This window comes from Megalobrama amblycephala, linkage group LG17 (genome assembly GCF_018812025.1).
Source record: "Megalobrama amblycephala isolate DHTTF-2021 linkage group LG17, ASM1881202v1, whole genome shotgun sequence".
Taxonomy (NCBI): domain Eukaryota; kingdom Metazoa; phylum Chordata; class Actinopteri; order Cypriniformes; family Xenocyprididae; genus Megalobrama; species Megalobrama amblycephala.
In genome coordinates, this window is record NC_063060.1 from 4,071,979 (window position 1) to 4,085,726 (window position 13,748).

At 32.6% G+C, this 13,748-nt stretch overlaps 1 protein-coding gene across 1 annotated transcript in view; it reads right to left on the bottom strand.

The window, feature by feature from the left end:
* Window positions 1-13,748, bottom strand: part of LOC125251008 (CUGBP Elav-like family member 5) — a 193,850-nt gene that overhangs the window by 24,614 nt on the left and 155,488 nt on the right. Inside the window, exon 6 of the mRNA XM_048163873.1 lies at window positions 12,440-12,598. Coding sequence (XP_048019830.1) covers window positions 12,440-12,598 — 159 coding nt within the window. The remainder of the gene's footprint in view (window positions 1-12,439; window positions 12,599-13,748) is intronic.

The following is a 13,748-nucleotide window of genomic DNA, read 5'->3' on the forward strand; positions in this document are numbered from 1 at the left end:
AGCTGGTTAGCATTCACCTTCCCCAGCTCCACCTGTATAGATCTGATATGGGTAATTTATATTAAAGCAATAAGCCCCAAGAAGCCGTGGTTTACAGTGAATTTATAACAGCTAAGTGGCGTTATATGCTGGACAAAAATAGTCCTTGACCGTGAACAGCAACAGAAGTTACATTATTACGACATTAGATGGCGTCAAAGATTGTCTTCATGTGTGAGTCACTCAGTCGCAAAGACTTTTATATTGAAACTTGTTGTGAACACGGAACAACTTGCGCTGTCAGTGTCAGCAGGGCACGGGGAAACCCATTAACTGTTAAAAGGACAAGATCGCAGCAGACATTCAAACAGATTTTTTATTATGAACATTGGACTGACCTGAAGGAAAATGCTAAATCTGAATGCAGGTGATACACTCAGTTAGATACACTGCCAGATTCTGGAAGATAAATCTTCAAACAGTGGTACAAGAGGATGTGGTGTTGGTCCTTCAGGAGTCACTCTCAAGCTGTCTGTCTCTAAGGCCTATAAAAACCCATTCTTCATGTATTTTATAACACTTCAGCTTGTGATTCTTATTAAATGCGGGTCATTTTTTAGGATTCTTTAGCTAACCTAAGTCTCTGAGATCCTGACACCTTGCACTTCTGGAGACTCCAGGTAGGTTTCAGTACTGGAAAATGGTGGCGCTGGAGACCAAAGGGTTCCTGATGGTTTCACACTTAATTCTTCACCTTAATTCTTAATTATTTTGCAGTTAACATGTGTCTTTTCTTCTCCAGCTGTTTTTGTATGACCCCGCTGACCCAATGAGCATTTTGCTGTCCATTGGTCATGCTTTAACTTTGCAATTTCTAGTATTGCATTAGTATTGCATCCTTCTCATGAGCATTTAATCATTTTTGACTTTTCAGTCTGAGTTAAATCTCTTTTTTGGCTCATTTTGCCTGTAAAAGCAAACCTGCCTAATAATTATGCACACCTGAATATAAGGCATTTTTCATTTCCAGCCTTCATGAACAATTATATATCACTTACAAATGATTAAATAAAATATTAATAGTAGTTATTAAGATTGATGTGGTTTGGAATTGGTAAAATGTGCTTAGAAAAAAATATGATCAGAAAATCAAATTGCCTGATAATTCTGCACACAGTATATATCTCTCTCACAATACTCTTCTACATAATGCAACTTCAATGAACAAAATCACTTGAGAACAAACATATGTTTACGTTGCTAAGAGTGGTTGCTAAGACTGACGAAGTAACATACACATTCAGTGGCCCGGTGATACTTGTGTAATGTGGTCAGCTGTATGTTTTCGGGAATTTTATCAGTTTTATAAATATGCTATTTGTGCAGCAGCAGTATGTCTTGCATAATCAGAGAAGCATCAATAATCAACAGCAACTGTAATTCATAATTTTTAGTTTTGCACTGCTGCTGAAAGTATTAAGACTAAAACTAAAATAAATGAATAAATAAAAATCGATAAACTACTTGACTTGACTATGTTGGTTTCTGGAAGACTAGTTAGGGACCGTTCGCATGTCGCATCTTTTGCGTGCTCAGGTTTGTTATTTCAAATGTAGACGTGCAGCAAGCGCACTCATAATTGAAGTGACGTGACATGCGCTGTGACACGCTCGTTTTTTCCAGGCACAGCAAGATGAAAAAATCTCAACTTTTCAGAATGCTGCAAGTTCACCACAGGTCATGTGACAAAAACCAACTGATTAGCTTCGGCCTTTCCATAACAATATCGAAAGCTCAGTCGAGATGGACGAACAGCTGATCATAGCTGTACAGGGCGGGTTTTTATTTCTCATCTCCATAAATATATCTAAAAGTAGAGCTAATGCAAGGGCTAGGAATCAATTTATCCTTTGCTGAAACTTCATCTTCATGGAGAACGTGGCTCATGATTGCTTAGTAACAGCAAACACCACAGGAACGCAGGCTCCCTAGCGCTTTTGAAAAGATGAGAAAGTGTTTTCCACACGTTTTTAGACGTGATGTGAACAGCTCCTTAAAGGGATAGTTCACTCAAACATGAAAATTCTGTCATCATTTACTCACCGTCAAGCAGATCTCGCCCCCCACTGACTACCATAATAGGAAAAAAATAATAATAATACTATGGCAGTCAATGGGGGTGAGATCTGCTTGATTACAAACATTCTTCCAAATATCTTTCTTTGTGTTCAGCAGAACAAAGACATTTATACAGGTTTGGAACTACTTGAGGGGGAGTAAATGATGACAGAATTTTCATTTTTGGGTGAACTATCCCTTTAATCATTACTTGATTCAACTTCCATGTGCATACATTTCAAAACTGCTGTGGCAGCCTTGATGAAAAATAATTTGCTATTTTATAACTGAAAAACTCAATATAGAACCACTGCAAACTCTCATCTGTAGGAAATATTAGCTGAAAAATAATGCATGAATACACACTTCAAAAATGCATCCTGGAAACTTAAGCACACTATTTTTACCATACTGTACTATGATTTGTTGGGATGCACTGATCATAATTTTTAGTGCGCAAATTGAGATGTTATGCCTCCTGTGCCGATTCTTCATGGGGATTTCTAAACAGTTCTACGTGGGGATTTTTTGGCCTTAAATGAAGTAAATATGAAATTAGAATAGAGATGAGATTCTCAATCCATTCTGAGCATGAAAGAAAAATAAAAACAACCACAGGCTGATATTTAGGGATAAGCTACCATTTCTAGCTGTTATTGTTGGCCAGCTGTACTGCAGGTTAAAATGTAATCATTTCATGACACAGTCAAGCTGCAGAATCAAATTCCACCAACCCTAGTTTAAATATTCTATTCTATTCTATTCTATTCTATTCTATTCTATTCTATTCTATTCTGCCGTTTTCCATTCTACACTCACTGGCCACTTTATTGGGTACACCTTGCCAGTACCAGGTTGGAGCCCTTTTGCCTTCAGAACTGCCTTTACTCTTCATGACATAGATTCAACAAGGTGCTGGAAACATTCCTCCGACATTATATTGACATATAGTATCATGCCGTTGCTGCAGATTTGTCGGCCGCACATCCATGATGCGAATCTCCCGTTCCACCACATCCCAAACATGCTCTACTGGATGGAGATCTGGTGACTGTTGAGGCCATTTTAGTATGGCGAACTCATGGTCAAGAAACCAGTTTGAGATGATCTGAGCTTTGTTTACGCCAAATTCTGACCCTACCATCTGAATGTTGCATTGAGTCGCTGCCATGTGATTGGCTGATTAAACTCTGCAGGACAATGAGCAGGTTTGGACACCCCATATGGTTCTTTTCAGTTCTGTTCTACTCTGTGACTCTGCTTTGTAAGATTCTACATGATTCTGTTCAATTCGACGTGGATCTGTTGTATTCTATATTTTACTGTCTTCTTTTGAACCCTTTCACTGAGTCATAGTTGGCAATCTTTATGAAACTGTTCTGAAACTACAGCACACTTTTCAACCAACTCAACCCAAACCGCTGACAAAAAGAAGCACGATTCTAGACTGTGTGGAAATCTTCCTAAAAAGCTCTCATGCTATTATGCAAATGCTGTTGGCAGGATGTATAATCCCAACACTTCCTGTGTGCTGCTGTATCACACTATGACCAAAATGAATAGCCTGTTTCACTTAGTGTGTGCATGTATGTGTGTGTGTGTGTGTGTGTGAGACAGTGTGTGTTCGTTTGCTTCCCCTAGGGCAGGATTTCACTATTTAAGGCAATGTTTGAAGTGCTACTCATTCCCATTTAAATAATCCACATGCAATTTAAATCAGTCAGGTTACAACTGAGAGTCTGAACCTGCTGAGAGAATAGGGGTTGTGTCTGTATGTGGCCTGTAATGTACTGTGTGTATCTAGAATGGACATACTTTATGCTTGTATGCACATGTGAATGCTTCATTCATAACTAAAACTAAATAAATGATATAGTCAATTCTATATTTATTAAATATAAAATATTAAATATAAAATTAATACTAATATTCACATTACATCTAAAAAAAAAAAAAAACTAAAACAAACTAAAAACTATTATTCATTAAAAATTATACAGTCATATTTATATTAAATATTACATTTAAAATTAATATATTAATAGTCATGTTAAATAATAATAATAAAAAAAATCAGCTAGTTGCCAAGACAATATTTCTCATTTTCATTTAGTTTAGGTTTAAGTACTAATATAACTAAAACTAAAAAACTAACACTTAATAAAAATGATATCATCAATTTTAAATTTATTAAATACAAAATTATTACATTTATATATTTAAATTAAATATAAAAAACTAAAACAAACTAAAAACTAATACTTAATAAAAACTAAATAGTCATATTTAAATTAAATATTAAACAAAATTAATTAATTAAGATTAATATTCATATTAAATTTGAAAAAAAAAACTTATTTTAATTAATTTTAGGTTGAATTACTAAAATAACTAAAACTAAAAACTAATATTTTAATAAAAAATAAAAAGTCAATTAAATATTTAATAAATATTAAATATAAAATTAATATATTAATATCCATATTAAATTAAAAAAACTATTTTAATTGAGTTTAGGTTGAATGACTAAAATAACTAAATCTAAATAAACTAAAAACTAATATTTAATAGAAATTACATAGTCAATTCTGTATTTATAAAATATAAAATTAATATATTAATATTCAAATTAAATCTGAAAAACTAAAACAAACTAAAAACTATTATTTAATAAAATTAGACATATTTATAATAAATATTAAATTTAAAATTTATATATTTATATATTAATAGTCATTAAATAATAATAAAACAATTCAGCTAGTTGTTATTTTCGTTTAGTTTAGTTTGAAGTACTAAAATAACCTATAAATAATATTTAATAAAAACGATATAGTCATATTTATAAAAAAAAAAACTAATAAAAATGACAAAAACACAACAAAATGAGTAAGACCTTAACTAAAATTAAAATGAAACCACAAAATATACAAATAAAATGTAATTAAAAATAATAACAAAACTATAATAGTATTTCAATGAGTAAAATAACACTGAATATAGCAAACTTGCATTTCGCTTTGCATAGAATTCTGACACGTTTTGTGAGGCAACGGAAAGCGTTTGTGTTCCCGCTGTTAAGAGTATGCCTTAGTTATTTGTGTGTGTTTATACATGTGTGGTTGTATTTACTGTGTACAGGGACACAGAACAGGTGGATGATGGGATACCTGGGGGTTTTCCTTCTGTTGGCTCCATGTTTAGACGTCACAGAAGGAATTGCACACAGATAGCCCAGTATGTTCACACACCAACAGGATAATAAGCAGCAAGCTGCTAACATGGCGAGGAGGCGCACACGGTCGTGGCGAAGGATCATATGGATTATAAAATCAAAGCTGTAGTTTGAAATGTCACACGCACATATGCACACACTTCAGCGCAGTGTAATTAAAACCGAACTCCTGCAGGGTATATGCTATATATAGAGCGTGGCGCTCCATCTGACACGTGATTCGGATCCTCAAACTTCCCACTTCTGTGAGACTCCATGAGCTAAAAAGTATTTAAAATAGCGGCTAACTTCCACACTATCAGATCACAGGCTTAATCTGTATCTAATGCCGTTATCGTTTCTAAGTAATACGCTTATGAATATGCACAGAAATCCATGTGCTTTGAATACATTATCCATTCCATAAATGAACTGGGATTCATCTAAAGATGATGAATTACTCAAAGACGCGTTTGGCTTTTCTAACCAAACCGAGTGTGCCGAACTAGGCCAGGATGATGAAGCTAATAAAAATCATCTTGATATTTTTCAGCCTTTTGATAATATTTGATATATATCTCTATATTTATGTATTTTCTCTGAAATGGCTTAAAAGGAACCATCATTTCAATGAAACACCCATGGCTGCCAAGTTGATTTAAATGATTAACGCAAGAAGTAAAACAGCAAAAATCTCATTAAAAATAATCTTGTTTTTCACTAAGCTCTGCAAGGAAGAGTGATATTTAATCATTTTCATTTATATGCACCTAAATAATCATACACAGTACATTAAAAACGGCTACATTCAGCTGATTTAGTGAACTTTTTGATTGATTGATTGATTGATTGATTGATTGATTGTTGCAAACAATATATTGAATCAGAGTTCGCCATACTAAAATGGCCTCAACAGTCACCAGATCTCAATCTAGTAGAGCATGTTTGGGATGTGGTGGAACTGATTCACTATGGAAGCTTGTTTCCACCACTAAATAAAAAAGGTAATTGTGACTCTGTGAAAAGTCACAATTACGAGTTATAAAGTCATAATTGCGTGATATAAAGTCAGAATTGTGAGTTATAAAGTCAGAATTGAGTGATATAAAGTCAGAATTGTGAGATATAAAGTCAGAATTGCGAGTTATAAAGTCAGATTTGCAAGTTATAAAGTCAGAATTGTGAGTTATAAAGTCAGAATTGCGTGATATAAAGTCAGAATTGTGAGTTATAAAGTCAGAATTGAGTGATATAAAGTCAGAATTGTGAGATATAAAGTCAGAATTGCAAGTTATAAAGTCAGAATTGTGAGATATAAAGTCAGAATTATGAGACATAAAGTCAGAATTATGAGTTATAAAGTCAGAATTGAGTTATAAAGTCAGAATTGCGAGTTATAAAGTCAGAATTGTGAGACATAAAGTCAGAATTATGAGTTATAAAGTCAGAATTGAGTTATAAAGTCAGAATTGCAAGTTATAAAGTCAGAATTGCATGATATGAAGTCAGAATTGTGAGATATAAAGTCAGAATTGCGAGTTATAAAGTCAGAATTGCGAGACATAAAGTCAGAATTGTGAGTTATAAAGTCAGAATTGAGTTATAAAGTCAGAATTGCGAAATATAAAGTCAGAATTGCGAGTTATAAAGTCAGAATTTCGTGATATAAAGTCAGAATTGTGAGATATAAAGTCAGAATTGCGAGTTATAAAGTCAGATTTGCAAGTTATAAAGTCAGAATTGTGAGATATAAAGTCAGATTTGCAAGTTATAAAGTCAGAATTGTGAGATATAAAGTCAGAATTATGAGACATAAAGTCAGAATTAAGAGTTATAAAGTCAGAATTGAGTTATAAAGTCAGAATTGCGAGTTATAAAGTCAGAATTGTGAGAAATAAAGTCAGAATTATGAGTTATAAAGTCAGAATTGAGTTATAAAGTCAGAATTGCGAGTTATAAAGTCAGAATTGCATGATATAAAGTCAGAATTGTGAGATAAAAGTCAGAATTGCGAGTTATAAAGTCAGAATTGCGAGACATAAAGTCAGAATTGTGAGTTATAAAGTCAGAATTGAGTTATAAAGTCAGAATTGCGAAATATAAAGTCAGAATTGCGAGTTATAAAGTCAGAATTTCGTGATATAAAGTCAGAATTGTGAGATATAAAGTCAGAATTGCGAGTTATAAAGTCAGAATTGTGAGATATAAAGTCAGAATTGCGAGTTATAAAGTAGGAATTGTGAGTTATTAAGTCAGAATTGCGAGACATAAAGTCAGAATTATGAGTTATAAAGTCAGAATTGAGTTATAAAGTCAGAATTGCATGATATAAAGTCAGAATTGAGTTATAAAGTCAGAATTGCGAGTTATAAAGTCAGAATTTCATGATATAAAGTCAGAATTGTGAGATATAAAGTCAGAATTGCAAGTTATAAAGTCAGAATTGTGAGATATAAAGTCAGATTTGCAAGTTATAAAGTCAGAATTGTGAGATATAAAGTCAGAATTATGAGACATAAAGTCAGAATTAAGAGTTATAAAGTCAGAATTGCGAGTTATAAAGTCAGAATTGTGAGAAATAAAGTCAGAATTATGAGTTATAAAGTCAGAATTGAGTTATAAAGTCAGAATTGCGAGTTATAAAGTCAGAATTGCATGATATAAAGTCAGAATTGTGAGATATAAAGTCAGAATTGGGAGTTATAAAGTCAGAATTGCGAGACATAAAGTCAGAATTGTGAGTTATAAAGTCAGAATTGAGTTATAAAGTCAGAATTGCGAAATATAAAGTCAGAATTGCGAGTTATAAAGTCAGAATTTCGTGATATAAAGTCAGAATTGTGAGAAATAAAGTCAGAATTATGAGTTATAAAGTCAGAATTATGAGTTATAAAGTCAGAATTGAGTTATAAAGTCAGAATTGCATGATATAAAGTCAGAATTGAGTTATAAAGTCAGAATTGCGAATTATAAAGTCAGAATTGCATGATATAAAGTCAGAATTGCGAGTTATAAAGTCAGAATTGCGAGTTATAAAGTCAGAATTGCGTGATATAAAGTCAGAATTGTGAGATGTAAAGTCAGAATTGCAAGTTATAAAGTCAGAATTGCGAGTTATAAAGTCAGAATTGTGAGATATAAATTCAGAATTGCGAGTTATAAAGTAGGAATTGTGAGTTATTAAGTCAGAATTGCGAGACATAAAGTCAGAATTATGAGTTATAAAGTCAGAATTGAGTTATAAAGTCAGAATTGCATGATATAAAGTCAGAATTGAGTTATAAAGTCAGAATTGCGAATTATAAAGTCAGAATTGCATGATATAAAGTCAGAATTGCGAGTTATAAAGTCAGAATTGCGAGTTATAAAGTCAGAATTGCGTGATATAAAGTCAGAATTGTGAGATATAAAGTCAGAATTGCAAGTTATAAAGTCAGAATTGCATGATATAAAGTCACAATTGCATCTTATATTGCAATTCTGATTTTTTAACATGACTTTATAACATGCAACTGTGAGTTATAAAGTCAGAATTGAGTTATAAAGTCAGAATTGCGAGTTATAAAGTCAGAATTGTGAGAAATAAAGTCAGAATTATGAGTTATAAAGTCAGAATTGAGTTATAAAGTCAGAATTGCGAGTTATAAAGTCAGAATTGCATGATATAAAGTCAGAATTGTGAGATATAAAGTCAGAATTGCGAGTTATAAAGTCAGAATTGCGAGACATAAAGTCAGAATTGTGAGTTATAAAGTCAGAATTGAGTTATAAAGTCAGAATTGCGAAATATAAAGTCAGAATTGCGAGTTATAAAGTCAGAATTTCGTGATATAAAGTCAGAATTGTGAGATATAAAGTCAGAATTGCGAGTTATAAAGTCAGAATTGTGAGATATAAAGTCAGAATTGCGAGTTATAAAGTAGGAATTGTGAGTTATTAAGTCAGAATTGCGAGACATAAAGTCAGAATTATGAGTTATAAAGTCAGAATTGAGTTATAAAGTCAGAATTGCATGATATAAAGTCAGAATTGAGTTATAAAGTCAGAATTGCGAGTTATAAAGTCAGAATTTCGTGATATAAAGTCAGAATTGTGAGATATAAAGTCAGAATTGCGAGTTATAAAGTCAGATTTGCAAGTTATAAAGTCAGAATTGTGAGATATAAAGTCAGATTTGCAAGTTATAAAGTCAGAATTGTGAGATATAAAGTCAGAATTATGAGACATAAAGTCAGAATTAAGAGTTATAAAGTCAGAATTGCGAGTTATAAAGTCAGAATTGTGAGAAATAAAGTCAGAATTATGAGTTATAAAGTCAGAATTGAGTTATAAAGTCAGAATTGCGAGTTATAAAGTCAGAATTGCATGATATAAAGTCAGAATTGTGAGATATAAAGTCAGAATTGCGAGTTATAAAGTCAGAATTGCGAGACATAAAGTCAGAATTGTGAGTTATAAAGTCAGAATTGAGTTATAAAGTCAGAATTGCGAAATATAAAGTCAGAATTGCGAGTTATAAAGTCAGAATTTCGTGATATAAAGTCAGAATTGTGAGATATAAAGTCAGAATTGCGAGTTATAAAGTCAGAATTGTGAGATATAAAGTCAGAATTGCGAGTTATAAAGTAGGAATTGTGAGTTATTAAGTCAGAATTGCGAGACATAAAGTCAGAATTATGAGTTATAAAGTCAGAATTGAGTTATAAAGTCAGAATTGCATGATATAAAGTCAGAATTGAGTTATAAAGTCAGAATTGCGAATTATAAAGTCAGAATTGCATGATATAAAGTCAGAATTGTGAGATATAAAGTCAGATTTGCAAGTTATAAAGTCAGAATTGTGAGATATAAAGTCAGAATTATGAGACATAAAGTCAGAATTAAGAGTTATAAAGTCAGAATTGCGAGTTATAAAGTCAGAATTGTGAGAAATAAAGTCAGAATTATGAGTTATAAAGTCAGAATTGAGTTATAAAGTCAGAATTGCGAGTTATAAAGTCAGAATTGCATGATATAAAGTCAGAATTGTGAGATATAAAGTCAGAATTGCGAGTTATAAAGTCAGAATTGCGAGACATAAAGTCAGAATTGTGAGTTATAAAGTCAGAATTGAGTTATAAAGTCAGAATTGCGAAATATAAAGTCAGAATTGCGAGTTATAAAGTCAGAATTTCGTGATATAAAGTCAGAATTGTGAGATATAAAGTCAGAATTGCGAGTTATAAAGTCAGAATTGTGAGATATAAAGTCAGAATTGCGAGTTATAAAGTAGGAATTGTGAGTTATTAAGTCAGAATTGCGAGACATAAAGTCAGAATTATGAGTTATAAAGTCAGAATTGAGTTATAAAGTCAGAATTGCATGATATAAAGTCAGAATTGAGTTATAAAGTCAGAATTGAGTTATAAAGTCAGAATTGTGAGATATAAAGTCAGAATTGCGAGTTATAAAGTCAGATTTGCAAGTTATAAAGTCAGAATTGTGAGATATAAAGTCAGATTTGCAAGTTATAAAGTCAGAATTGTGAGCTATAAAGTCAGAATTATGAGACATAAAGTCAGAATTAAGAGTTATAAAGTCAGAATTGCGAGTTATAAAGTCAGAATTGTGAGAAATAAAGTCAGAATTATGAGTTATAAAGTCAGAATTGAGTTATAAAGTCAGAATTGCGAGTTATAAAGTCAGAATTGCATGATATAAAGTCAGAATTGTGAGATATAAAGTCAGAATTGCGAGTTATAAAGTCAGAATTGCGAGACATAAAGTCAGAATTGTGAGTTATAAAGTCAGAATTGAGTTATAAAGTCAGAATTGCGAAATATAAAGTCAGAATTGCGAGTTATAAAGTCAGAATTTCGTGATATAAAGTCAGAATTGTGAGATATAAAGTCAGAATTGCGAGTTATAAAGTCAGAATTGTGAGATATAAAGTCAGAATTGCGAGTTATAAAGTAGGAATTGTGAGTTATTAAGTCAGAATTGCGAGACATAAAGTCAGAATTATGAGTTATAAAGTCAGAATTGAGTTATAAAGTCAGAATTGCATGATATAAAGTCAGAATTGAGTTATAAAGTCAGAATTGCGAATTATAAAGTCAGAATTGCATGATATAAAGTCAGAATTGCGAGTTATAAAGTCAGAATTGCGAGTTATAAAGTCAGAATTGCGTGATATAAAGTCAGAATTGTGAGATGTAAAGTCAGAATTGCAAGTTATAAAGTCAGAATTGCGAGTTATAAAGTCAGAATTGTGAGATATAAAGTCAGAATTGCGAGACATAAAGTCAGAATTATGAGTTATAAAGTCAGAATTGAGTTATAAAGTCAGAATTGCATGATATAAAGTCAGAATTGTGAGATATAAAGTCAGAATTGCAAGTTATAAAGTCAGAATTCCATGATATAAAGTCACAATTGCATCTTATATTGCAATTCTGATTTTTTAACATGACTTTATAACATGCAACTGTGAGTTATAAAGTCAGAATTGTGAGATAAAAACTCGCAATTCGGAGAAAAATTGTCAGTCTTTTTCCCCTCACAAATGGACATTATAACATGCAATTGCGAGTTTATATCTCACAATTCTGAGAAAAAGTCAGAATTACGAGATTTAAACTCGACAAAAAGACAGACAAAACTAGTCTTTTGACATTGCCTTTAGGAAACTTAATGGCCACATAAAAAGTGCATGTTGCTTATTTTCATAAATCCCCTAATATATTAAGAATATTTGATGTTTCACTCAGCTCTACACCAAACACATGAACTCAAAACCACAGGTTATAAAAGTGTCCTTCATAATCAAAGCCAAATATTCAAAATGCAAATAAACCGTAAAACCGCACTCAGGATCAATTTGATTTCTGTTACTTATATTCTGAAGAGTCCGATGGGAGCAAGAGTTCAAATTGCACAGGAGCTCTTGCGTTTTTCTGCAAGTATTCATGGGTCGGGAATTGAAATTATGTTAATGCATTATTCAGCAGCGTAGTGAGAGAAAAAACGGCTTCAGACAAGGACAGTGGTCATTAATCTGAGGCTGTTAGACTTCAGAAGCGTTCCGTAAAGTGCAAGTAGACGGAACAACTTGCGTTTCATTCTGCAATGCGTGTTGCGTGTGCTCACCGCGTGTGTGTAAGTACTGTAGGTGCTGCTGTAGGTGCTGAACGGCAGGGCCACGGTGGGGTTGAAGATGCCAAACTGGCCGACCATCTGTTGCATGCGGCGTATGGTCCTCTCTTTATCGGTGTCAGCGAACTTTACCACCAAACTCGACGAAGCTCCCTGTGAGAGACACATGAACAGTTGTACATACAGTTACATAGTAGGGTCATTCTACAGTTTGGTGGATTTTGGACTGAGCAGGTTTGCTGAAAACATTTTTAAAATTCAATTATTTTTTTGTCTTGTCAGAGGGAGAAAATGTCTATCATAAAAACACACTTGTCAAGCTCAGGCTAGTATAACCTAATAATCCTCACCAAATATTTCAAATTTCCCATTCACATTCTATGGCATTTGTCCACCCTGTTACATGTCATATTTACAGTGCAATGTGTAACTGGGTGGATGTCTTAAGCTTTTATTAGCTTAAAATGTCCACCCTGTTACACATTGCTTTTATTAGCTTAAAATGTCCACCCTGTTACACATTGCATTGTAAATATGGCATGTAACAGGGTGGACAAATGCCATAGAATGTGAATGTGCAATTTGAAATACTTTTTATTAGCTTAAAATTCCACCCTGTTACACAATGCATTGTAAATATGGCATGTAACAGGGTGGACAAATGCCATAGAATGTGAACGTGAAATTTGAAATACTTTTATTAGCTTAAAATGTCCACCCTGTTACACATTGCATTGTAAATATGGCATGTAACAGGGTGGACAAATGCCATAGAATGTGAACGTGAAATTTGAAATACTTTTATTAGCTTAAAATGTCCACCCTGTTACACATTGCATTGTAAATATGGCATGTAACAGGGTGGACAAATGCCATAGAATGCGAACGTGAAATTTGAAATACTTTTATTAGCTTAAAATGTCCACCCTGTTACACAATGCATTGTAAATATGGCATGTAACAGGGTGGACAAATGCCATATAATGTCAATTACTTGCTAGGAAAGAACAACATGCTAGAAGATGATTAACATTTAGGAAGATTTTTATATAAAATCTACTTTAAAAAACATTTTCACGTCCAGTATAAATGGTCACAACAGGGTGGGCATGTTATGTTTTACTCTATTTGATAAGTCACCTAAAAATGTGGAAAAGACAGACAAGTTTATGACTGATTCTCACTTTCCCTCCAAGAAAATTATGTCATTTCTAGCAAGTCATGTTATTTAGGGCATACGATTAAGATTTTAAAGGGCAAATAGCACCAATGTAACAGGGTGGACTGGAGTTTGAGGGACATA